This window comes from Raphanus sativus, chromosome 2 (genome assembly GCF_000801105.2).
Source record: "Raphanus sativus cultivar WK10039 chromosome 2, ASM80110v3, whole genome shotgun sequence".
NCBI lineage: Eukaryota > Viridiplantae > Streptophyta > Magnoliopsida > Brassicales > Brassicaceae > Raphanus > Raphanus sativus.
The window spans coordinates 1,722,845-1,749,096 of NC_079512.1; the positions used below are offsets into that span (position 1 = coordinate 1,722,845).

Below are 26,252 nucleotides of genomic sequence, written 5' to 3' on the forward strand. Positions count from 1 at the left end.
CGTTGAACTTAATCACAAGATGCTCGTTTGTCGTTTCTTTCTCCATCTACAGTTGAGATTCGACTTTAGAGCTTAATTACAGAACAAAAAAACTTTATTGGGCCCTGATATAAATTTTCGATAATTAAAAAAAGAAAAGGTATTGACTTTGTCAGACTTTGAGACTTTGGCCACTCGACAGAAAAAAAGGTTAAGGCCAAGGGGGTTCGAGGAAAGATAGCATCGTACAGAATGGGCACTGAGATTGAAATGAATGTTCGAAGTAGAAAAAGATTTTTTAAAAAATAAAAGACACACACTACTGATTAACATAGACAGCCAAGTTTTCTCGGTAAAATGCTTGAATTCAACTATAGGTCTTAGGCCTCCATAAGTACAACTGATGAAAAAACAGTTGATAGGTTGAGCCGCTAAAGAAACGGTAACAGTATGCTCCGGACTGTATGCTTTTAATAAGATGATTGGTAATAATAGTATACAATTTTAATTTTTTATAAAAAATAGTATATAATATATTTATTTTAAAATAATATATATATGCTGCAAAAAAAAAAAAAAATATATATATATATATATATATATTAATATATATTTGTTATTATAAATAATGAATCTTATTTAATTATATAAATTAAATTTTAAATGTGAAATATTATTATTTAAAAAATAAATGTAAAATTTAGTGTAGGATGTAAAATAATTTTGAATATTACTATATAAAATAAATTAATTATATATAATTTATATATAAATTATTATTATTTATTAATTGGTAGAGCGTAAGTGATTCATATATAATATTATCATAAAATTAATATATAACATATGATTTATTTATTTATTTATAAATAATATGGATATGTTTATTTTATAATCTATAATATATAAATATATATTATGTTATGTTATATTTTTAATTGAAAATAATAAATGATATGTGTAGTAATATAAGTTATATTATATTTTAAATATGAAATACTGTTCTTTTAAAAAAGTTAAAAATATTTAATCTCAGTTTTTATTTTTAAAAATATTTTTTGTTATTATAAACATAATATTTATATTATTAAATAAAAAAATAAACTAATTATATATAATTATTTTTAAATTTTTATATATTTTAAATGCAAATGCTTACCAAAAGTTTCATATAAAAACATCGAGCAAAGAGAATTTGAAAAGCATTAGCATCTTGTAAATATTATTCTAAATGAGATAATAACGAGATCGGTGGTATCTATCTAGTTGTTTCTTGTTTATTCCGAAAAGGCCCTTTTGTATTATTGTACATGTGTGCCAGAGGCGGAGCTAGCTGAGAGGGAATGGGGTCAGCTGATCTCAATAGATTTCAATAACTATTTTAGTTAATAAGAAAATATGAAAAGTTGGGTATCTCTTGGTTCTGCTGGTAGATGACCTCCTTTAAATATCTTGTATGACCCCATCAAAGTTCGATTCATCCTTTTCTTTTTTTTTAAAGAAAAAACATTTGAAGTATTGGTCTTTATAATGAGTGCATTATTTCGTTTTTCTGTTCTTTGGTATATTTTTATTGCATGATGTATCTATATGACTAGATTTCTTATTTCATATCTTCCGTTACTAATATTTTCTTTTATGATAATGTACTTTATAGTTTCTTGTACCCTGAATCTTTTTTTATTTTTATAAATTTTATATAATTTTATTAGTTTTCAAAACATAATTTATTTAGTTACTTTCTCTTTTTTCATCAATTACTTTTCTCTAAATATTTTTTTAACAAAGAATGAGGCCTTGCAAATTAATGAAATAAAAAATTATCATACAATGCGAAATTTATATAAATAGTATTTTCATGAAACTGTATAAAATTGTTTCTTGATTTTTTTGTACACATAGTTATTTTGTATACGATTTTTATATTTATTTTAAAATATATATATATATATATATATTATTTAATTTATAACCCCGGTAAAATATGTTTCTGGCTCCGTCACTGATGTGTGCCATTCCGTAAAAGTTGTGCTTTTATTTTCTGGTTTTGGGGAACTTGGACCCTTGAAGGTTTAATGTGAAAAGGCCACATGAAAATAACTCTTTTATAATTGTGTGTTCATGCTGGAAATCGTGTGTTCTCGTATTAATTTTTAGTGATACTATTACTAGTAATTTTTTTTTTTCCTCTCATGCAACGAGGCTCACCACATGAAAGAAGAACATCTCTCAAATTTGAGAAACAGAAAGTTCCTCTTCACAGGTGTAACAGTATAAAGATAAGATTAAGCTCCTCAAGGAAGGAGTAGGGTATATCGATTTGAAAGATGCTGAAATCGGAGACTGAAGTATGAACTGTTTGTGTTTTATAAACTTGAAATTTTTAAGACTAAAAACTTATTAATCTTAAATATCATCACCTTATTTATTTGTGGGGTTCTATTCTACTTTTCCACTTATTATGAGTATATCGGCCCTTTGTAGTAAACCCGCTAGCTGACCAGGAAGGATGATTGTTGATTAAAGCTTTTTGTGATGATGTGTTACACTTGCAATTCAAAAATCGGCGGTAACTAGATGTTTATTAGACGACTTGCTAGATTCTTCGGTGCCCTAGACAAAAAAAAAATTATAATTAACAAATTATGGATTTATTTTTATATATTTTACATTTCTATTAGTTATTTAAGTTTTAAATTTAATTATAAAATTATTTTAGACAAATTTGTGGATTTGAACTAACATTGTTAATTGATTTACAGGTTTAAACTAGCTAGTTTAGTTTGATTTAAACTATTTTAAAATGATTTAAACCAATGTAAATCGGAATAAATTATATTTATTAACTAAATCTTTTCGACTATAACTAAAGGAATGGGTAGAGGTTCTATCGAAGAACATTGCTTGCAACCAGGGTGGTTGCACAGCTAAGGCTACGGGGGCATGTTCCTCCTATTAAACATAGTTGTCCCACATCGGGTATTGGAAGGGATCTTAAGCAGTATATAAGATAGATGAGTCACTCCACTAATCACCAAGTGATTTTAATTGTGAAGCCCATCTAGCTTAACATGGTATCAGAGCCCGATCCACGCAGTCCAGCCCGATCCATCATCGATCCAGCCCAAAGTCGGCCCATCGATCCTTGCCCAAATATTCCGAGATTGATGCTCAAAGAGCCATCATCTCGAGGGGGCGTATTAGACACATAATTGTCCCACATCGGATATTGGAAGGGATCTTAAGCAGTATATAAGTAGATGAGCCACTCCACTAATCACCAATTAATTTTAAGTGTGAAGTCCATCTAACTTAACAACTCCAACTGATTTTAGTTTTCTTTAAGCATTTACTATAAAGTAAAAAGCATGTGCCCCCAACTAATTAAGTTTTTCTACATCTGCCCCTGCTTGCAACAATATCTTAACGCCAGATAAACTTATTATATGAAAGACGATTACACATTAACATGCTTAATGACAATGTCTAAGCTGTTGATTCAAGAAAAGGGTAATCCGTGTAACCAACAACAGGATCAGAAATGTAAAACGTTGGCCTATCATATTTATTCAGCGGTGCATCCACTTCAAATCTCTTAGGAAGATCCGGGTTTGCAAGAAACCACCGACCATAAGCCACAAGATCGGTCCGTCCCTCTGCCACTGCCTCATTCCCATCTTTCCTCGTGTAACCTCCCGCTGAGATGAAAGTCCCCTGAAAGGCTTTCCTCATCGGCACTAGCAAGTGAGGACACTCTGTTATCTCTCCCATTGTTTTCATTCTTGGCTCTATCACATGACAGTAGAGGATACCATATTTGTTTAAAGATTCACCCATGTGAAGGGCTAACGCTTGTGGGTTAGTGTCTGCTGACTCCATGTAGTCAGCAAAGGGAGAGAGCCTGATGCCAACACGGTCTGATCCTATCTCGTTAGCCACTGCTTCAACTATGTCTAAAGCAAATTTGCAACGGTTTTGTAATGATCCACCGTATTCATCTGTTCTGTCATTCACAGTATCTTTCATGAACTGGTCTATCAGATAGCCATTAGCACCATGAATCTCAACTCCATCAAAGCCTGCAACCACAAGACACATATGTTAAGTGTCTTGAATGAATGAATATGGCTTCTTAGACTATCTATGCTTACCAGCTTCCATGGCGTTTCTTGCTGCGAGCCTAAAGTCGTTGACAATGCTGGGGATTTCTTCAGTACTTAGCCGTCTTGGAGGGGTGAACATGGCTTCATCGATGCCATTAGAGCGGATTTGAGGCATCAATGGCTTGTCTGAACAAGAGATGGGAGCTTGCCCATTTGGTTGAAAACCTTAAAACAACACACACAATGTTATACTCAGTGTCCTAATATGGGTTCACCAGTCTTATGGTTACAATTTTAAATGACAAACCTCGGTTAGAAACACGGCCAACATGCCAGATTTGACAGAAGAATACACCACCTTTGGCATGAACAGCATCCACAATAGGCTTCCATGCCTCCACATGTTCTTTAGTCCATATACCAGGAGTATCTTGGTAGCTTCAAGACCAAAATTACACAAATGTAACAGAGTTTAGTTTCATAGTCTAAGATCAAAACCCACAAATAAAAGACTAATTATTAACAGAATAAAAAATAAATGGATAAATCTCCGGAATAGCATTTTTTAAAAGTTGATATGAAATATCACTAAATAATCATTTTCTTTTTTTGTCAAAGATCACTAAATAATCCAAATTCTCAAAACAGCATAAAATGAAAAACATTAAATTATTTAATCTCAAACTCTGTTTTTTTTGTCAACTAATCTCAAACTCTAATTCCAACGCTTTAATATAAAAAAGGAAACTATTTTTTTAACTTTTGACCTTATCATAAAATACTCAAATTAGAAATGAACAGAGTGTTTAGTTAGTTACCCTTGAGCTGTGTCTGAAACTCCTGTAGCTTCAGTGACAAGAAACCCTCCTGGGCTTGTTCTCTGAGAGTAGTACAAGACAGCGTGAGGCTGAGGAACGTTTCCGTATGATCTCTGTCTCGTCAGTGGTGCCAGCACAACCCTGTGGGAAAGATTGAATCTTCCCATCTTGTAGGGAGTGAGGAGAGGGATGCTCTGTTTCGCTACTGCATTTTCCATTTCCGTGAGTCTCTTTGATTCTTTTTCTCTCTTAAAACACTTTAAGGTTTTTGGTGAATTGTGTAAGAAGATGGATATATGTGCACATATATATACACATTTGATTCGATATATTAGGAAAGTGAAATTTTTCTTTGGACTTGGACGTCATTGAGGACGCATGCATCCATGGAGCCCATCCACTTGCATCTTCATGACGTACGCATTGACGACATTTAGAGAGTACTTGCCACTTTGAACTTAACCTCAATAATGCTCGTTTCTTCTCTATCTACAGTTGAGATTCGACTTTTAGAGCTTTATTACAGAATAAAACTTTACTGGGGCCTCATATAATTTTCAATAATTAAAAAGAAAATAAATGGATTGACTTTGTCCAGCTTTGACTACCGACAGAACAAAAGGTTAGAGTTCGAGGAAAGTAGGTAGGAAGGCTAGCATCATACATAATGGACACTGAGATTGAAATGAATGCTCGGAATATAAGATTTAATGAATGCTCGGAATAGAAGATTTAGAGTAACATAAAAGTTCAGATTTAAACATAAGCTGATGATTTAGAAATTCAAGACTGAGAGTTTGAATCCTTTTTATCAGTATTTCCTATTTAGTGTAATACCTGTGTGTATGGTTCACATCACCACATGGACACCACATGAACAATTCAACTATAAGACTTAGCCGCCACCCGCCAGGCTATGATTGATTCAGGCGAGACCGGAGGTATCTATCTGTCTAGCTGTTTCTTGGTCATTCAAAAAGATCCTTTTGTACTTATTGTACATGTGTGACATTCTATAAAAGTTATGCTTTTATTCTTCGGCTGTAGGAAATTTGGGCCCTTGAAGGATTTAATGTAAATTTGGGCTTCATTAGAAGAAAATGATTGATATTGAAAGCCCACATAAAATATATTTTGTAATTATGTTGAAGATCACGAGTTAAAAAAATCGGTAAGCTGGTAATTAGACGATTATTAATTAGGAGGGCAACCGATTTTTGAAGACCTGCACCAGTTCATTTTTTTTTCCTTGTGTCATTCTTGAGATGAGATTAAACTCCTCAAGGAAGGAGTAGAGAGCATATCGATCTGGAAGACGTTGAGGTTCCATACTATTCATTTTATCAACTTATCTTTTAAGACCAAAAATGTATAAATTTTTGAAATATCTTCACTTTATTTCATTTGTGTTCCATACTATAATTTCTTTTCACTTGTAAGAAGTTCAGAGCGCGTTGGATCTTTGTGATAAAGTCTATAATTTCTTATTTGCTTAAGAACAACGCCCATCTTTAGAAAAAACAAGGCACATCTTCCATGTCAACTGAAGCAAGCATGTGATTTAGTTATTTTCTAAAATGATAACGCCCATCTTTTGTTTGTTTTATATACCATAGGTTAATGGCATCAATACTCTAACCAGATGTTTCATTTTCGGATAAACGACCGTAGCTACTCAGGGACATGTGATGTGTGTTTAAAAAACAAGAAAGTAACATGTGATGTAGTAAAAGCTATGAGTGATGATTGAAATTAGAAAAGGTAAGTTTATTCACTGGAACTGTAATTTGTCAATAATTTTTGTTAACTATTTATAGTGTAACAAACATTAGTCGGTCTAGTTTAGATGTGTTAGGTCCCACTAAATATGAATCCAGACCCACAAAAGATGCAAATGCTACAACTGGGTCCTCTTTTCCTCTGCTTTATTGGAAACCCTCAAAACCCAAAGACAATTCATAAAGATCAAAACCAAAATTCAGAGAAAAGAATCACCTTTTGTAATCCCTTCAAATTGCCAATATATAAAATAATTATGCTGTGCTTCAAATCAAACATATAAGTTAAGTCATTAATGTAAATATTATTTTCGCTAAACTTGCTCATTTTATTACTCCTTTTTATAATCCAAATATTATATACTTACCATTTTTCCCAACCAGTTTCTAAATCTAAACTTTGTTTTTATCAACTATGAAAAAGCCAAGACGAGCACTACAAGCTTGTTTTCTTGGTAATTGCTAACATTTATCAACTTCAATGGCCCGTTTGACTTAGCGGTTACATTGAGTTTGGACGTGTTCTTAGACCAAACCAAAAACAAAAGAGTTTTGACTTTTTGCATATTCAACTTAGTAAACGTCCTTCACGTGCTCAGCAGCTCATGTATGATATAAAAAACCCACCCTTAAGTACAGTCAAACCTTCAAAAAAAAATCTCTGTTTTTTCCCCAAAATGAGTAGAGATCAAATCTCAAAAACACACAAAAAAAAACTTTTTTTCATTTTTTTTTTGCAAGTTTCTTCAAATCCTAAAGGGTGAAAATAACAAGTTAGCGAGTGTGAACCCCACAAAACAGAGGTTTTTCCTTTTCTCTTTTCTTCTTTTTGTTTTGTTTCATCTTTGCTCTTTCTTTATCAGTCACATCTATCTTATTAAATCAGAAACATTACAACTTCTTCTAGGTGAATTTTAAAGGTGGACCTCATATATTTAAATTAAATGTCTCATTTCTTATATATAATATGTACCATAGTCTAACTTTGCATTTATGTATTTTCTTAAATACAATTCCTCTGTTTATCCATATTCCATATATGATTCACATTTATTACATGTCGATTTAAATAAAATAGATTTATTTGTACGAATAAAGAATACTAAAAGTATGAATCGTACTAGAATTACCCTATACAATTTATTTTAAATTGATCAGTATACTTTTATTGGCCACATTGATTTTATTTGTACGGATAACATTAAGGCCTCGATTGGTACAGCAGATGAAGAAGCAGTAGCAGAATGCTGTAGAAACAGTATACTGCAGAAGCTGTATGTTCTCACTAAAATTTTTAATAAAGTGATTGGTAGAGCAGTAGCACTATACAATTTTAAAATTATCATAAAAGTTAGTAGATAATATATTTATTTTAAAATAATATATATTAAATTATAATATATATTAATAATATATTTTTTATTAAAAATAATGAATCTTATTTAATTTTATAAATTAAATTAATTTTTAAATGTGAAATAGTATTATTTAAAAAATAAAAAACTATTTAAAAATAAAATTTATTTTTGGAAAAAATAATTTTGATAATATTAAATAAAATAAATAAATTTTAAAAAGTAATTTATATAAAAATTATCATTATTTATTTATTGGTTGAGAAATAAATGATCCATATATAATATTATCATAAAAAATAATCTATGACAGATAATTTATTTATTTATAAATAATATAAATGTGTTTATTTTATAATATATAAATATATATTATTTTATGTATTTTATTAAAAATAATGAATGATATGTGTAATTATATAAATTTATTGTATTTTAAATGTGAAATATTGTTATTTAAAAAAAAAAAATAATTAATCACTAATTTTAGTTTTTCTAAATATAAATTTATTTTTGATTATAAGCATATTTTTATATTATTAAACACACATAATTTAATTACATATAATTATTTTTGAATATATATAAATTCAAAATGCAAATGCTTTTTCAAAATGCAAATGCTCTTTCAAAAGCTTCATATGAGAGCATTGAGCAAAGAGCATTTGGAGAGCATTAGCATCTTGTAAATGATTTTCTAAATGCTTTTGTGATCAATGTTGATTGGATAATAAGGAGCATAATGCTAATGCTAATTCTCTGTCAATCAAGCCCTAAGTAGATAAGTCATAGACACATACATAAAGATATGACTATTCTTTAACTACGTTTGGCCTAATCTACTTTCTAAAACAAATAACACATAGCTTTATATATTGTATAGAATATAGTAATATTGTATAGTATATACATATACAATAATACTAAAAACAAACCAAACTGAAATATAATATATATCGAAAATGTTTTGAACCGTTACACATAAAATATATTTGACCTCAGAGATAAAATTTACTTTGAAATTATATAATAATTATTTTTAAAAATTAAACTTCGTAATGTACAAAAAAAACATAAGTTTTATATCAAATTTTGTGTTACAACAAAAAGACACAACTCGCGCTTGCAAAGTATTATTTTTACATACGAAAGACAGTTTTGATATTGTTCTTTAAACACAAAATTGAATTATACAAACTCGATACTATATAAAACTAAACAATATAGAATACATTTTAAAAATAAAATCCGTACGGGTGCGTATGGCCTTTTACGAAAAATCGTAGATATGTTTATATAATATATATATATATTATGATACACATATTTTCTTATAAATAATACTCCAATATAAATTTTGTATAATAAATGTTGAAAATACAAAATATATAGCACTATATATTTTAAATAATATATAAAAAATCTACTTTACGTTATCATAAAATTTAAAAATCAAATTTAGTAACTAAAATACATTGCTTATTTAAACACATTAGTACACATTATTATTTATCAAAATGTTATATTAATACACATTACAATCATTTATAATATTTAGTACAAACAAAGATAAAAAAAAAATTGACTGGGTCATGAATTAAAATAAGAAATGCTTTTTTCCTTTGGTAAAGGATCCATCTTTTTATGCCGATTGCATCACTTCATATTTTCCATTTTCACTATTCTCTTCTAAAATTTCTCATCCATCCTCGTCCATTTCCTTTTTTATTAATCTCTCCCACTCCAGTGAAAAAAGTTATAAACTTTGTCTTTTTTTCTCAAAGCTTCAATCTTTTTATTTTCCTCTTTATCTTCTCTGTCTAGTTCTGGATCATAACCAGTGTAATAAACTCTGAACTGAAACCCTCTACTCAATTTTTTTTTAGAAAAAAAACAGTTCTTTCTGACGAGCAGCAACACCTAATGGGCTCAGAGCAGCAAAGATTCCCTCAGCACGACCAACAGGTTTTCTCTCAAATTCTTTTACTTTCATTTACATTCGAGTTGGTTTGTGGGTTTTCACTTCTCTTCAGTCTCAGTTTCTTGCTTTTATTAGATCTGTCTATTCCACTCCGTTCTGTTCACACTCGTCTAGTTTCTTTTAGCTCTGTTTTCACTTGATGAAGCAATGGTCATTAGGGTTTGTGTTAAAGTCTAAACCTTTACTGAAAAATTCATTTTTTTTTACTACAATTCATCAAAGTTTACACCTTTCCCTTAGAAATTAACCATTCAATTAACATAAAAATCAAAACTTTGTGTTGATTGTGTAAACAGTTTCAACTCTGTTCACACTATTCTAATTTCTTTAAGCTCTGTTTTCACTTGAACGAAGCCAATGTTCATTAGGGTATATGCTAAAGTCTAAACCTTTACTGAAAAAGATCATTTTTTTTTACTAAAACTCAACAAAGTTTACACCTTTCCCTTAGAAATTAACCATTCAGTTAACATAAAAATCAAAACTTTGTAATCTTGGAACTCATGCTGTGTAAAAAGCCTATAAGAATAGTGTTGATTGTGTAAAACAGTTACACTAAAAGTAAGTGTGTGTGTGTCCTTTTTGCAGAGGAAAAGGTGGAGAGGTTGTTTAGGAGTCTTCTCATGTTTCAAGTCACAAAAAGCCTTAAAACAAATCGTCCCCTCATCTCGCATTCCTGAATGTGGCAATGCCTCATCAGCTACACAACCTAATGGACCTCACCAAGGTGCTACCAGAGGAATGAACTTAGCTTTCATGGCTCCACCATCCTCTCCAGCTTCCTTCACAAACTCTGCTCTTCCTTCAACACCTCAGTCACCAAACAACAACAACTACTTATCCCTCTCTGCAAACTCTCCAGGAGGTCCTTCTTCCAGCATGTACGCCACTGGACCTTATGCTAACGAGACCCAACTGGTCTCACCTCCTCCTGTCTTCTCTACTTTCACCACCGAGCCCTCCACTGCTCCTTTCACTCCTCCTCCGGAGCTTGCTCATCTCACCACTCCTTCTTCACCTGATGTCCCTTACGCTCGTTTCTTGAAGAACTCTGGCAATGATCTTCACTCTACGTACTCTCTTTACCGTGGAAGTCCAGCCAGCAGCTCTCTTAGATCACCTCAAACCGGAGTCTCAACACCTCTGCAGGAGTCAAACTTCTTCTGTCCTGAAACATTCGCCAAGTTTTACCAGGATCATGACCCTTCTGTTCCTCTCAACGGTGGGAGGTTAAGCGTTTCCAAGGACTCAGATGTGTACCCAACGAGTGGGAACCAGAACAGGCAGGTGAGGCAAGGCATGGAGGAGTTGGAAGAAGCTTATAGAGCTTCCTTTGGGTTTAGTGCTGATGACGTCATCACAACTAGTCAGTATGTAGAGTTCACTGATGTGATGGATGACTCTCTAGTCAAGGCAAAGGCCTACTCACCAAGCAAAGGACAAAAGCTGCTTAGAAGAGAAGCTGATCTTGATTCACCAAAGGGCTACAAAGGTGAGTCACATATCATTTCAATACCATTAGTTGTTTTCATTAATTCTAACTGTATGATATATTGTGTGGCTTATTAGATCACAAGCCAAGAAAGGGGATGATCCACGCTGATGAAGAGGCTCTATTGTCAAGAGTGGGGTCTGTGAAAAAAGGGAGCAGAAGCTATCCCGCTGGTGTTTCAAGCTCCGATGCAGAGATTGAATACAGAAGAGGAAGAAGCTTAAGAGAAGGCAGAGAGAACAGAGACAGGAGATAGATTGATCAAGAACAAGAACAAAGCTAGCTAGCTTTGTTCTTAAAGGTCTTTTAAGTTGCAAAGGATTTAATATGGAGTAATTACTCTTTAATATGATCTTTGTGATGCTAAACTCTTGAGATAAGAATCTAGTTTGAAGTATATATCAATATATCACAGATGGTTTTTAGAAGAATGATGTGATATATAAGCAAGCAAGGGGCAATATCTGGAGTCCAGTCCATTGAATGAGAATGTTTCTTCTGCATTATGCATTCATCTACTAAGTTTGTGTTCGGATATTTTTACATATCATATTAAAGTAAACATAATACTTCTAAGTTTCATAAACTTATAGTTAGATATAATATCAAAATAAAAAAGAAAAGTTATTTATTTAGGTTTCAAGAAACTTATTCTGAATACTAATTCAAATCTTTGGTCAGGTTTTAAGAACTTTTTTTGATATTTTCTGGTTATTTTATGATACATATTATTGTTCAGTTAATAACACTTCGAGTTTGTATATATTTTATACAATTTACATGATCTGGTCGAGTATTTTTACATTTTATATCAGATACAAATATGGATTTTTGTTTCATTTTTGTTTTGAGTTCAGGTCTGATCTCATATTCAGGTTTTTTTGCCCAGCCTTAGGCCTGAGCATTGAGATCAATTAAACACCAAAAGTAAGTTGAGAAGAGAAATGAGAAAGCCATCCACGTTAAACCATCAGGTAGCTTCCTCAGAGGTCTTAGTGATAGATTAGCGAGAAAGGCCACATGCATATTCACTGATAACAAACAAGTGGCAGTCAACAAATCTGTATACCATTTCTTAATCCTAATTCCTAAATTAAAAAACGTGTTTTAAACATAAAGGATGAAACCTGTAAGTAATATATCTTTTCTTTACTACAGATCTAAACACTAATAATACGTTTCTTCTAAATCTGAAGTCTAATTATATTTGTTTTCTGAATCTCACACGTTTGATGCGTTTCATTTTCTTTTTTTATTACTCCCATTCTATTATTGGAACTAGAAACAACCTATATATAAAGAGAAACCATTCAGACCAATGAGATATTCTTACATCAAGAAAGAAGAAGAAAACTTGTAGCATAACCTTTTTTTTTTCTTTTCCTCATGAAGACTACTCAACGTCAGTTATCTTCATCTTTCACCAAACTCTGCGAGAGACTGTCCTCATTCAGGAATGGTGAGGACAATATAAGAGACTTAGAAGCTGTCTTTGCTTACATGGATGCAAACAAAGACGGTAGAATCTCTGCAGAAGAACTTAAGAAGAGTTTCAACACATTGGGAGATCAACTTTCTGATGAAGAAGCTGAAGCTGCTGTTAAACTATCTGATATAGATGGAGATGGGATGTTGGATTTTGAGGAGTTTGCTCAGTTAATCAAAGGGAGTGATGAGGTTACAGAGGAAGAGAAGAAGAGCAAGATGATGGAAGCTTTTAGAATGTATATCGATGAAGGTGAAGATTGTATTACTCCTAGAAGCTTGAAGACTATGCTGATGAAGCTTGGTGAGTCAAGAACGAGTGATGATTGTAGGGTTATGATCAAAGCTTTTGATCTTAATAATGATGGAGTTTTGAGTTTTGATGAGTTTGCTCATATGTTGATAAGATGATGTGTTGAGGAATCAGTCCATCTATTGTTGTTGTGGCTTTGTTTGTTTTTTTTTGTTTGATTGCTGTAAATATATATGGCTTGGCAAGCAATAAACAAGTATGATATGTGTTTGTTTCATATGCAAATCAAGCAAGCAGTGCTTTTACAGTTCTAGCTTTTAGTATTTCATGTTAATAGAAAAGAACAAGTGCATGCATAAAAATAACACACTAATAATATGTATGTCCCCAGCTCCCTAATCAAAGGACACAAGCACTTTTCCACCACATTATGACAATTATTTATACTTTAAACTATGTGATAAACTATCTACGAATAACATTAAATGTACAGTTTCAATTCACTACTCATATATCCTGTTTTTTTGCTAAAAATGCTAATATCATAAGAATGGTGTTTGGATTTACAACATGTGCAATCTAAAGCTACTCTATCAAGGCAAAAATAAAGGAAACACAAGATAGAGCAAGATAACATTAGGCAGTCCCAATAATTTACAACTCACATTTTTAATAATTAATTAACAGTATTTAACATATATATAATCCATATTGACATTTGAACTATACTTAAATATATACTAGGTGATTTTCCTGTGCCCATGCACGGATAAAAATATTAATAGAATAAATATAATATTGTAATTGATTAAAATTTATTTTATCTTCGTTATTTTAGAACTTATAGATATCATTTGTTATAAATAATATATGTTATTTTGTTTTTTATAATCTATATTTATGATTTTTATTGATAAAGTTATGTTATTTTGATTAGACATGTGATTTTATCTATATACTACATTTAATATGTTTTGTTATTATTTTGTTCATAAATTAAAGTCTTTATTAATTTTAATATTTGTATTTAGTTTGGTTGTTTTCTTAGATTTATAAATATATTTTAGTAATTTTTATATAATTTAGTATATGTTGATTTAAAATCAAATGAAAAATAAATAAATTAAGTGTTGATGAGTTCAAAGATACATAAATGAAAGTGTTGTTAAAACCGGACCGGCAAGCGAACCAGAATTTTTTTGGATCATGGGTCAATGTGGTTCGACCGGGTTCGATCCGGTTTGATCCGGATTTGATTAGACTAAACTAAATTTAATGATATTTTGAATATGTATATTCTTACAAAGATAAAGATCATATCAAATAAAATATTTCAATAACCATAATGTTTAGAAAAATTTAAAAAGTAACAAACTGAAAATGTAATAAAAGTAATAGAACAATGTAATAGTCCAAATCTAAAATCAATAGAAAAAACACATTTAAATTTTATTCTTCAGATTTTTGTCACTCCAAATCTTCATCACCTTTACAAAAATTATAGACACATTAATTAAAAATTTATACTATGAAATAAAATTAAAAATTATACCATGATTGAGTTCTTCAAGTCTAAGTTTTCAATTCTTAAAATCTTCGAAACAAAAACAATATCTTGAGAAGTAGATACCTTGTGAGTTGCAGTCTTGCATAGACGTTAAAGATTCAAGAAAAAAATATGAGATGACTTTACCTTATTAATCTGAATCCTATTTTTATTTTAAAAAGGAAATTTTAATTGTTTTATTAATAAATTTTTGGTTTATACAAGAACCAGGGTTTAGCCGGTTCGTTGGGTCGCCGGTTTACGGGTTTTTAATGGTTCGATAGGAATTTTTAACCGGTTCAATTATAGTTGGGTTTTGGCATTAACCCAACCCGCATTTGTGTCCGGTTCGTGGTTGAACCTGGTCCGACCGTCGGTTCGGTCCGGGTTTAATAACACTGATAAATGAGTATAATGTTACTTGTTTAAAACTCATGCATATAAAAGTTTTACGAAAAAATAAATGTAAAAATTGGTTAATACATATTTAATTTATTAATATATTATGAATCATTTCATAATATAGAAAAATAAATAAAATATTAATATAATTTGATAAGAAGATGATGTTTTTAATTTATTAAAACTAAAATATTTAACAAAATAATCAAAATATGATATTACAATCATAAGTTCATAACTAACTAACAACATTAAATAAAATTAGTTAACTATACAAAATTTAAACAATATCAAAATTTTAGAAATAAGAATTGTGGCTAACTTAAATATTTTGCCAAATTAAAGTACCACAACTAAATAACTTATAAGTTAGAACTGTAATTAAAATAAAATTATATACAAATATAGAATTTTCATCTAAGAAAATATGTTACTACTTCAAATCTATTTTTATGTTATTTAAAATATTTTTAAATGAAAATTACTATTTTGTGAGCTTTCCTTTCTAATGATATCATATTATATATACATATATTTGCGTTTTTAAATTTTTTTTTAACTTTATCAATATTTCCTTTTTATTTTATATGTTTTTTGTAAACAAATTAAAAGTAAACTAAATAAAATATCAATAATATTTAAATCTAATATTTTTAAATCATTAATGGTATCAATGTAATCAACCATTGTGAAAGTGAACGTGAGCGCGACACATAGGAAACTGACTTCTCAAATAATATTATAGAGATATTTTTTTTAAACAAACAGTATACCGGTCCTTTTAAAGATCGGTCAAAATTTAGTAGTCTATAAGATTATACTTGTCACTTGTACAAAAAAATGAATCTTTTCTGTAAATTGCTTTGACCGTCGTCTGATATTTTAAGTCCAGTACACATCGCATAGTCTAAAATTTTGTGTATTGTATTAAAAATCAAAAGAAATCACGGATATATAATCTAAAAATGTCAAATTACTTTGAAAACCGTATAGGCTTATTTTACCAAAGAAAAACCGTATAGGCTTATTGTGAAAGAAATTAACACACATTTCCAGATATCAAATGTTTGACTCTAAACTCCCCCTGAGCTTTAAAGAGAAAGGCCACAGAGAGAGATCAATCAAACACCAAAAGTATATTGAGAAAAGAGGAAGCCAGCCAAGTTAAACACATGCACATCAGACCAGGCAGCTTCATAGTTATCAATATAAAAGAACATGCGTCAGTCAACAAATCTGTGTAATAATAACACAAAATACCATTTTTAATCCAAATTCCTATATTTAAACAAAATAAATAAAGATAAAACGTGTTATAAACATAAGAGGATGAAACTTGCAGTAAGTAATATATGTTTTCATTACTACAGATCTAAAGACTAATAATACATTTTGTCCTAGATCTGAAGTCTAATAATTAATATTTGTTTTCTCAATCTCACACGTTTTATAATTTTCAGTTTCTATTCTTGAAACTTGAAATAGCTTCTATATATAGATAAACCATTCAGACCATTTGCTCATTCGATTCTTACATTAAAAAAAACAAGAAGAAAACTTGTAGCATAGCTTTTGTTTCTTGTCCTCATGAAGACTACTCAACGCCAGTTATCTTCATCTTTCACTAAACTCTGCGAGCGCCTGTCCTCATTCAAGAACGGTGAGGACAACATAGGAGACTTAGAAGCTGTATTTGCTTACATGGATGCAAACAGAGACGGTAGAATCTCTGCAGAAGAGCTTAAGAAGAGTTTTAACACATTGGGAGATCAAATTTCTGACGAAGAAGCTGAAGCTGCTGTTAAACTGTCTGATATAGAGGGAGATGGAATGTTGGATTTTGAGGAGTTTGCTCAGTTAATCAAAGGGAGTGATGAGGTTACAGAGGAAGAGAAGAAGAGGAAGATGATGGAAGCGTTTAGAATGTATATCGATGAAGGTGAAGATTGTATTACTCCTAGAAGCTTGAAGACTATGTTGATGAAGCTTGGTGAGTCTAGAACGAGTGATGATTGTGTTGTCATAATCAAAGCTTTTGATCTTAATGATGATGGAGTTTTGAGTTTTGATGAGTTTACTCATATGATGATGCGTTAAAGAATCACCCCATCCATTGTTGTTGTGGCTTTACTTGTTGTTAGTCTTTATGATTTTCTTGTTTGTTTGCTGACTGCAAATTGCTGTAAATATGGTCTTTGCAAGCAATAAAGACATCATTCTAATTAAAACTAGATTCTAACCCGTGTTCAACGCGGGATATATTTTAGTTACTTTTAATTATTTAAATTGTTTGATTTTCTTTTGTATTATCAAAAAATTATATTTTATTAATTTTGAAATTTAAAATATTTGAAGTGTAGTGATAAATAATATATTAGAATATCAGATGTGTACCCAACAAATGGGAACCAGAACAGGCAGGTGAGGCAAGACATGGAGGAGTTAGAAGAAGCTTACAGAGCTTCCTTTGGGTTTAGGGCTGATGGCATCATCACAACTAGTCAGTATGTAGAGTTCACTGATGTGATGGATGACTCTTTAGTCAAGGCAAAGGCCTACTCACCAAGAAAAGGACAAAAGCTGCTTAGAAGAGAAGCTGATCTTGATTCAGAAGCTGTAAACTTCCATTCACCAAAGGGAGACAAAGGTGAGTCATATATCATTCATTCACTACCATTAGTTGTTTTCATTGTGCTAACTGTGTCATATATTGTGTGGCTTATTAGATCACAAGCCAAGAAAGGGCATCCACGCTGATGAAGAGGCTTTATTGTCAAGAGTGGGGTCTGTTAAAAAAGGGAGCAGAAGCTATCCCGCTGGTGTTTCAAGCTCCGATGCAGAGATAGAATACAGAAGAGGAAGAAGCTTGAGAGAAGGCAGAGAGAACAGAGACAAGAGATAGATTGATCAAGAACAGCTTTGTTCTTAAGGTCTTTTAAGTTGCAAAGTATTTAATATGATCATTGTGATGCCAAACTCTTGAGATAAGTTTCTAATTTTCAGTATATATCAATATATCACAGATGGTTTTTTAGTAGAATGATGTGATATATAAGCAAAGCAAGGGGGCAATATCTGGAGTCCATTGAATGAGAATGTTTCTTCTGCATTATGCATTCATCTACTAAGTTTGTGTTCGATATTTTTAAATATCATATTAAAGTAAACATAAAACTAAGTATTTTATGTAACTATTTAAGTTTCATAAACTTATAGTTAGATATTATATCACAATAAACAAGAAATTTTTTTTTTGTCAAACAGAAAAGTTATTTATTTAGGTTTAAAAAATGTAGTGTGAATACTTATTCAAATCTTTGGTCAGGTTTTAAGAACTTTTTTTTTATTTTTAATATTTTCTGGTTATTAAATGTTACATATTATTGCTCAGTTAATAACACTTCGAGTTCATATATATTCTATAACTTACTATTTATACATTTTATATCAGATACAAATATGGGTTTTTGTTTCATTTTTGTTTTGAGTTCAAAACTCAGCTCTAATCTCATATTCCGGTTTTTTTTACCCAGCCTTAGGCCTGAGTATTGAGATCAATTAAACACCAAAAGTAAGTTGAGAAGAGAAATGAGAAAGCCATCCACATTAAAACATCAGGTAGCTTCCTCAGAGGTCTCAGTGATAGATTAGCGAGAAAGGCCACATGCATATTCACTGATAACAGACAAGTGGCAGTCAACAAATCTGTATACCATTTCTTAATCCTAATTCCTAAATTAAAATACGTGTTTTAAACATAAAGGATGAAACCTGTCAGTAATATATCTTTTCTTTACTACAGATCTAAACACTAATAATACGTTTCTTCTAAATCTGAAGTCTAATTATATTTGTTTACTGAATCTCACACGTTTGATACGTTTCATATCTTTTTTTATTAACTCCCATTCTATTATTGGAACTAGAAACAACCTATATATAAAGAGAAACCATTCAGACCAATGAGATATTCTTACATCAAGAAAGAAGAAGAAAACTTGTAACATAACTTTTTTTTCTTTTCCTCATGAAGACTACTCAACGTCAGTTATCTTCATCTTTCACCAAACTCTGCGAGAGACTGTCCTCATTCAGGAATGGTGAGGACAACATAAGAGACTTAGAAGCTGTCTTTGCTTACATGGATGCAAACAAAGACGGTAGAGTCTCTGCAGAAGAGCTTAAGAAGAGTTTTAACACATTGGGAGATCAACTTTCTGATGAAGAAGCTGAAGCTGCTGTTAAACTATCTGACATAGATGGAGATGGGATGTTAGATTTTGAGGAGTTTGCTCAGTTAATCAAAGGGAGTGATGAGGTTACAGAGGAAGAGAAGAAGAGCAAGATGATGGAAGCTTTTAGAATGTATATTGATGAAGGTGAAGATTGTATTACTCCTAGAAGCTTGAAGACTATGCTGATGAAGCTTGGTGAGTCAAGAACGAGTGATGATTGTGTAGTGATGATCAAAGCTTTTGATCTTAATGATGATGGAGTTTTGAGTTTTGATGAGTTTGCTCATATGATTATGTGTTAAAGAATCAGTCCATTCATTGTTGTTGTGGCATGATGTGTTAAAGAATCAGTCCATCCATTGTTGCTGTGGCATGATGTGTTACTGAATCAGCCCATCCATTGTTGTTGTGGCTTTAGTTGTTTTTAAGTCTTTATCTGCTTTTCTTATTTGTTTGCTGGCTGTAATTTTCTGTAAATATGATCTCTGCAAGCAATAAACACATATTTCTAATTAATTTTCAAGTGTTTGTCTCTAAACTCTCAAGAGATCGATCAGGTCTGTTTTTTTTGTTCAACCTCCTATGCTCCATTCGGGCATTATTCTAGTATATGTCTGGTTTGGCAAATAATACTTCAGATTCATATATAATTTGTAACTCATGTCAAAACTCTCTTTCTTTCTTTTTTTGTCAAAACTCTCTTTTAATCACAGTTATTTCTGATTCGGGTTGTTTATGTTTGTGTTTCAATGTTTTTAGATATTATATCAAAATAAACACACAATTGGGTATTATATTTAGATCTTATTTCTATTAATATTATTTTAGAAATGAGTTTCATACGTATCGTTTTCATATTAATTCTTACAAATCAATTAATTGTTAATCTTAATGAATTAAAAGTTATACATAATTACCATTACAAAACTATTTTTATTTCCCATTTGTTTGATAAATTTCTAGTTAGTTTTTTTTGTTTCTTTTTATTTTTTATTTTTACCAACTTACATAAATATTAATAAGTAAACATCTGTAAACATATATTACATATATAAAAAGAATATTGTTTTTTCATATTTCTCTTAATGATGATGCGTTAAAGAATCAGCACATGCATTGTTGTTGTGGCTTTGTTTGTTTTTTGTTTGATTGCTGTAAATATATATATATGGCTTTGCAAGCAATAAACATGTCTTTTATGTGTTAGTTTAATTAATATGAAAATCAAGAAAGCAGTGCATGTGCAGGTCTAGCTTCTATATATATATATTTTTTTTGTCACTGAGCTTCTATATTTCATTATAAATAAAATAACATGCATATTAGCACACTTAATGATATGCGATAAATAGTCTAAAATTTATACTTTTCCACCATACTGACAATTATTTATACTTGAATTGTGTGATAAATTGTTTAACGAATAACATTAAATTAACAAGTTTTAATTTGCTAAAAAAAAGAACAAGTTTTAATTTATTACTCATTATGGCACGTGATCCCGTACGTCTAGGCTCTAGCTGTACGTCCGCCCCTGGCTTCACCTGATATTTTTAGCCCATGTACGCATCGCAGCAGCCTATAGATTACAGAGTTAATAGTACAAAATCAGGATCAAGAAGCTACTCAAATGGGCTAATTAAAAAGCCCACTCGATGTTTCTCATGCAATAACAAAGTCTTTTTTTTTAACACCTTATTTTTATTAACATCAACCGAGGTTTAACAAAATATTAAAATCGAAATATACAACAAATACATTTTTAAGCTGAACATGATAATAGAAAAATAATAACACGATGCTTCCAAACTCACTTTGTAGGATAGACTGATTCGCTAATCTTTCTATTGTTGTTCTCGGTCTTATATGATTTTGTGTTTGACTATCATCCATTTTGATCCAACGCCTTTTACCACTTAATAGATCAGGAGGCACGATCCATCTGTTACATCGTTGCCTATTCCATACACTCTCGCTGCAGGAGATAACATGCTTTGTTGTAGTCCATATCCATACTATATATAATTCCTCGGATTGACATTGATAATTACGTAACCTCATTGTCTTCCTCTCCATATCCTCGTATAAGCAATCCCTTGTTCTTCTTGTTGTCCACAGACCATAGAATAATATTTGTTTTACTAAAGTCACGATCTTGAAGAAAGTAAATACCAGTGTTACCTTCATCACACCGTAGACCAAATAAAACATATTCCTTTGAAGTAGTGGAGTCACCATGGTAAAAGAACACGATGTCTGCAATCTTCTCCATATCCATGGCGGTTTAAGATTTCTTTTCTTGTTCCACAGAACTTGCATTCTTCTCAAGAAATTCTTGGGAGAGATTAAAACGCTGTGCGTAGCAAGCCACAGAAACACGTCGACAACGCAGAACCGCCACGTTTTGTTTGCCAGAAGATTACACTCAACAACTATGGAGAAAATAGCTTCACCAATTAGGGAGAAAATACATTCATCACAGATCTGATTCAAACTCCATAACCGCCTAATGAACCAATGGATACACATGAACCTGTTTTCCCATGACGACATCACACGAAGGCTATATGAAACGGAGAGACAGAGTGACGATAATACACATCGCTTGATTTGATACCAAGCGGACGACAATGATTTCAACGAAATCATACTTATTGACTCGATCTAGACTAAGACACGAAACAAAACAGAAATATAAAGCAAAAGCGGCGGCCGTAGCCACCGCGGAAGAGAAAGTTGTAAGAAACCAGAAAAGTCGCTCTTTTGATTGCTCATGTTCGAAGAGAGAGTTCCTATATTTTTATTCATCTAAAAACATTTAATTGGGCAATACAATAACAAAGTCTTTATGTGTCAAAAAAGCTTACTTTCTTGTTCAAAATAGAAAAAAAAAACTTACTTCTTATACGATTTCCAATCACTCTTTCATTTCATCGCCCGATTTCCAATAAGTCAAAATTATAGTTTATTTTGTGTCTATGATTCAAAATCAACTATTTTAATTTACTATTAATCTGACGAAATTAAAATGAAATCATTCAATCATCGATTGATTAACAATGTAGAACTTATTGAAAACGTTTGGTTATCGATACATTGGTTGAAAAGCCTCAAACCTTTTCTATTTCAACTATATCTCTCATTGTGTTTATATTTGACAAGGACATGTAAACTCGATATGTAGTTTTCGTTAATAATTTACCATGCATCCGGGTTTAAGCCGTGTATACGTGTTTTAGAGTGGTTTGTAGAAGATTCATTATTTAACGTATCTATCTTATTAAAGCTGAAGTACAAATTCGGTGTGTTTGGATACTTGGATAAGAGTATTAAAAAAAATTGGTGTATTTGGAAACATGGATTGTAGTCTTTTAAAAAAAAATTTGTTTGGAAACAAAGATAGTAGTATTAAATAGAAAAAGTAATGGGCTTAAGTTATTAAGTCCATTATAAAAGAATATTGTCAATATATATAAGAAAAATACAATACAAAGCCCAATTTGAAATACCAACTCAAATTATGGTTTTTATATTTCATATTAAATTTTTAAAATATAATATATGTAATTATTTATATGATGATAAATATTAAATACTATTAATTATATGATTAGTTATATGATGGTACATATAAAATACGATTAATTATATGATGAAATTATATGATATATAATAATGACTAAGGATGGGTTTTCAGACATCTATATGGGTTTGGTTCTGATCAGTTTGCGTTTCGAGTTTTCGAGGTCAAAGATTTCAGTCCTATTAGGATGTTTCTAAATTTTTGTTTGAGTTTGATTCGGATCTTTACGGGTTTGGTTTGGGTTTGGATAACATATTTAAATTATTTTTAAAGTTTTAAATCACTATATATTTAAAATTTCTCAAAATCTATAAATAAAGTAATATATTACCTATAAATTTAAGTAACATATGTCAGAATACCTAAGCTTAACATATCAGTTGGTTTGATTTAAAAATTTGGATACGAAATCAATAATTATTTTAAGTATTTTTGGTGATTTGAATATACTTTAACTATTTCAGATATTTGTTTTTGACTATCTATATATATTTTAAGTATTTTAAACCAATTCAAATGTATCATTCTTGATGTTTTATATACATTAAATATAAAAATAATTAATATATAAATATATAAATCTATTTTTAGATAAATTCAGGTACACGAATACTTCGGTTCGGATCCGATTCGGTTCTCTAACTAACAATTTTGAATAATTCGAATATTTAATTAATTTATGTTCAGGTTTGATACTATATTTACTGATTGGTATCAGTTCTGTTCCTCGGATTCATTTTGCCAAACCTTTATAATTACATGAAAAACAAATATCATCATATTTTTTAAAATATACATCCGCGGAGGTGCAGAGATCAAAGTCTATAATCATTTATTTTAACAACAAGCCAAATAAATATGTTGATTGAAGAGCGAATAAAACAAAACTAGAGAAATATATAGTTTATTAGAGACACTCTATGTGTCGAAATTATTATAAAGAAAATTTTATTAAAATAAATAAATTCAATAATTACAAACAAATAATATATTTCATAAAAGTGAAAAATAATATCCGCGCTTTTGAAGCGCGGGTCAAAATCTAGTACGAATTAAAGAGAGAATTAAACGAAAGACCCCTAACAATATCAAGGTCTCTCCACGGTACTAAGGGAGTCATATGTGTCTAGCCGTCATGCTTATTGCTTTTTTCACAAAACAAATTTATTTAGATAATTTTGAAACGAACCTTATTGATCATATGTATAGAATACATTCAAATGAAAGAAATGCCTGGAAAGTTCTATATTTTGTGTGATGTGTATACACGCCATAAATCTGAAGTCTATATAACCAATATGATTGAGGATGTGATAGTTTGTACTTCCGATACCCACATATGTTTAAATTAAATAAAGTTTGAATTGTTAAATACTTAAAATATAGTTTAATTCTTGATATTTTCTATAACAAAATAATCATATACCAAGAATCGAAATGAAATATTCAAATCAATATATCTTGTGTTGACAATTGAATTTTTCAAAACAGTGTATGTAATTTCAACAAAAGACAACAAGGTCAAATAAAGTCATAACCAAAAAAAAACTGAAAAGGGAATTTAACATATATATTGCCAACCCATAATAAGGCCAATTATATTTTTGGTACACTAGCAATAAGGCAATAACAAATCAATGGTTAGACTTGACGCGGCGACATAGACCTTTTATCTCCTTGTGCATACACACATCAACACAACCAAATGATGTCAAAAGAAAGAAAAATGAAGTTATATTTCCTCTCTTTTTTTTGCAAAGAGAGTTAAATTACGTTTGTTGACAAGCCAAGCCAATGATGAATAAAATTTGTATCATGATATTTTAAATTTGGTTTTCAAAGATCGCACCAAGTAAAACAACAAATGGCAACAACGTGGCCACATATATCACGCATTCATACTGATCGACTCTTCAACTTAGAAAATAAGAAGACCAAATGTTGCCCTCGCCAGATATAGTATTAGTATGTCATTGTCAGGGACTTACACGTCATATCGGCGGCTAGCCGGAACGTCCCGCTATTTTTTCTTTATCCAATATAATATGAATAGTTAGAATCTTAGGGTTCACACCAGTTTCCAGTTTTTCCAATAGTTAAGAAAAAAAACTTGTTTGATGTTTATATATCAGGTGACTTTAATAGCCTTATTTTGACAGTCAAGCGACTGAGATCAATGAACCACACATTAAAAGAAGATGACTTATCACTTCAGGGTTCTTGGCTGAGTGAACAGATATTTACCGGGAAATCGAATTACCTTTTAACTAATTATACTAGTAATTCACTAAAAGAATATCTCAATATGAAATAATCACTAGTCCCTCCGTTTTGCAAAGTGTTTTACTTTGATATTTCTTTCGTTTTTAAGACATGTCGTTTAATTTAAGATTGTGTACACAAATTAAAAAATATTTTAATATTTTTGTCATCTATATTTTAATTTCTTATATTTAAAAAAAAATCAATATCATTACCTAATTAACTACAATTATACCAATAAGAAAATAGAATGTACAATAACATTGGTCCATGTAACATTAACCGTTACTAACTTTTACATAAAAATAGAAAATGTCATATTAAACCAAAAAAAAAACTCAAAATAACACACCATGTATTTAAAAATGGATGAAGTACATTTCCTGCAAATTAAGCAAAAAATGTAAAATATATATTCATAAGTCCTTATTTAGTGTAAGATTAATTAAATTAAAAATATTTAAATAAAAACTTGTTAGTTATTTAAAAGGGTATAAATAGATTAATATATAAAGTTTCTTAAAAACATAGAATGAAACTCTTCTAAAAATAAACTTAAATGACATTTTTTTAAAGCAATTTAAATTTTCTCATAGTCATTCTGACTATGGTTATGAAAACGAGCATAGGCTAGGTCAAATGCTCCCCCCCACCCCGGGTTAAAAGAAGCGAAATGTTGTTTTTGTTGTTGTTGTGGAGTACTAGTCAGTTACTTATGATTAGAGATTCTATGTATATGTGTGAGTGTATGCATACATTCCCAAATGAGAAATCAAATAATCGGTTCATCCTTGAGTAATTACGACATACTTTTTGAGAAAACGTGTTTGTTAATTATTTGTTTTATTATTACATTAAAAGTCTAAAGACTGACTATAAATCAAAAGACAAAAACTTAATCTGATTTTAATTGCTTTTATTTTTAATCAAAAAAAGTTTATTTTAATTATACTTTTAGTAAAGGCAGGCAAGTTTCAATT

The 26,252-nt window shown here is 30.4% G+C and overlaps 5 protein-coding genes across 6 annotated transcripts; 4 read left to right on the forward strand and 1 right to left on the reverse strand.

Moving 5' to 3' along the window:
- Window positions 1–3,398: 3,398 nt before the first annotated feature.
- On the reverse strand, window positions 3,399–5,191 carry LOC108854835 (12-oxophytodienoate reductase 1). Its single transcript, XM_018628504.2, has 4 exons — window positions 4,901–5,191; window positions 4,390–4,520; window positions 4,131–4,307; window positions 3,399–4,058 (listed from the first exon to the last, which is right to left on the reverse strand). The coding sequence occupies exons 1-4, from the start codon at window positions 5,116–5,118 to the stop codon at window positions 3,466–3,468; spliced, it is 1,119 nt and encodes a 372-aa protein (XP_018484006.1). The 5' UTR covers window positions 5,119–5,191; the 3' UTR covers window positions 3,399–3,465.
- A 4,512-nt stretch (window positions 5,192–9,703) lies between these two features.
- On the forward strand, window positions 9,704–18,224 carry LOC108848811 (uncharacterized protein At1g76660). Of its 2 annotated transcripts, XM_056994314.1 has the most exons (4): window positions 9,704–9,998; window positions 10,603–11,506; window positions 11,584–11,807; window positions 18,123–18,224. In XM_056994314.1, exons 1-3 carry the CDS (start codon window positions 9,957–9,959, stop codon window positions 11,760–11,762), a joined length of 1,125 nt encoding a protein of 374 aa, XP_056850294.1. In that variant the 5' UTR covers window positions 9,704–9,956; the 3' UTR covers window positions 11,763–11,807; window positions 18,123–18,224. The 2 variants fall into 2 exon arrangements, with proteins under 2 accessions (XP_056850294.1, XP_018477758.1); XM_018622256.2 differs by lacking the exon at window positions 18,123–18,224 and having other exon boundaries at window positions 11,584–11,937.
- Window positions 12,884–13,537, forward strand: LOC108848812 (calcium-binding protein CML39-like). The gene has a single exon (XM_018622257.2). It carries the CDS (start codon window positions 12,893–12,895, stop codon window positions 13,400–13,402), a length of 510 nt encoding a protein of 169 aa, XP_018477759.1. The 5' UTR covers window positions 12,884–12,892; the 3' UTR covers window positions 13,403–13,537.
- On the forward strand, window positions 16,747–17,395 carry LOC108848813 (calcium-binding protein CML39-like). Its single transcript, XM_018622258.2, has one exon. The coding sequence runs from the start codon at window positions 16,780–16,782 to the stop codon at window positions 17,287–17,289; it is 510 nt and encodes a 169-aa protein (XP_018477760.1). The 5' UTR covers window positions 16,747–16,779; the 3' UTR covers window positions 17,290–17,395.
- An 863-nt stretch (window positions 18,225–19,087) lies between the features above and the next one.
- Window positions 19,088–19,909, forward strand: LOC108851220 (calcium-binding protein CML39-like). Its single transcript, XM_018624627.2, has one exon. It carries the CDS (start codon window positions 19,220–19,222, stop codon window positions 19,727–19,729), a length of 510 nt encoding a protein of 169 aa, XP_018480129.1. The 5' UTR covers window positions 19,088–19,219; the 3' UTR covers window positions 19,730–19,909.
- The last annotated feature ends 6,343 nt before the right edge of the window (window positions 19,910–26,252 follow it).

What these genes read in the sequence shown, in the direction of transcription:
- LOC108848812 (XM_018622257.2), top strand. Translation starts at nt 12,893, where the DNA reads ATGAAGACTACTCAACGTCAGTTATCTTCATCTTTCACCAAACTCTGC.
- LOC108854835 (XM_018628504.2), bottom strand. Translation starts at nt 5,118, where the DNA reads ATGGAAAATGCAGTAGCGAAACAGAGCATCCCTCTCCTCACTCCCTAC. An exon ending in TGGCCGTGTTTCTAACCGAG is followed by an intron (nt 4,308 to 4,389) that starts GTTTGTCATTTA and finishes TGTTGTTTTAAG; the next exon opens with GTTTTCAACCAAATGGGCAA. An exon ending in AAGAAACGCCATGGAAGCTG is followed by an intron (nt 4,059 to 4,130) that starts GTAAGCATAGAT and finishes TTGTGGTTGCAG; the next exon opens with GCTTTGATGGAGTTGAGATT.
- LOC108848811 (XM_056994314.1), top strand. Translation starts at nt 9,957, where the DNA reads ATGGGCTCAGAGCAGCAAAGATTCCCTCAGCACGACCAACAG. An exon ending in TCCCTCAGCACGACCAACAG is followed by an intron (nt 9,999 to 10,602) that starts GTTTTCTCTCAA and finishes TCCTTTTTGCAG; the next exon opens with AGGAAAAGGTGGAGAGGTTG. An exon ending in TTCACCAAAGGGCTACAAAG is followed by an intron (nt 11,507 to 11,583) that starts GTGAGTCACATA and finishes GTGGCTTATTAG; the next exon opens with ATCACAAGCCAAGAAAGGGG.
- LOC108848813 (XM_018622258.2), top strand. Translation starts at nt 16,780, where the DNA reads ATGAAGACTACTCAACGCCAGTTATCTTCATCTTTCACTAAACTCTGC.
- LOC108851220 (XM_018624627.2), top strand. Translation starts at nt 19,220, where the DNA reads ATGAAGACTACTCAACGTCAGTTATCTTCATCTTTCACCAAACTCTGC.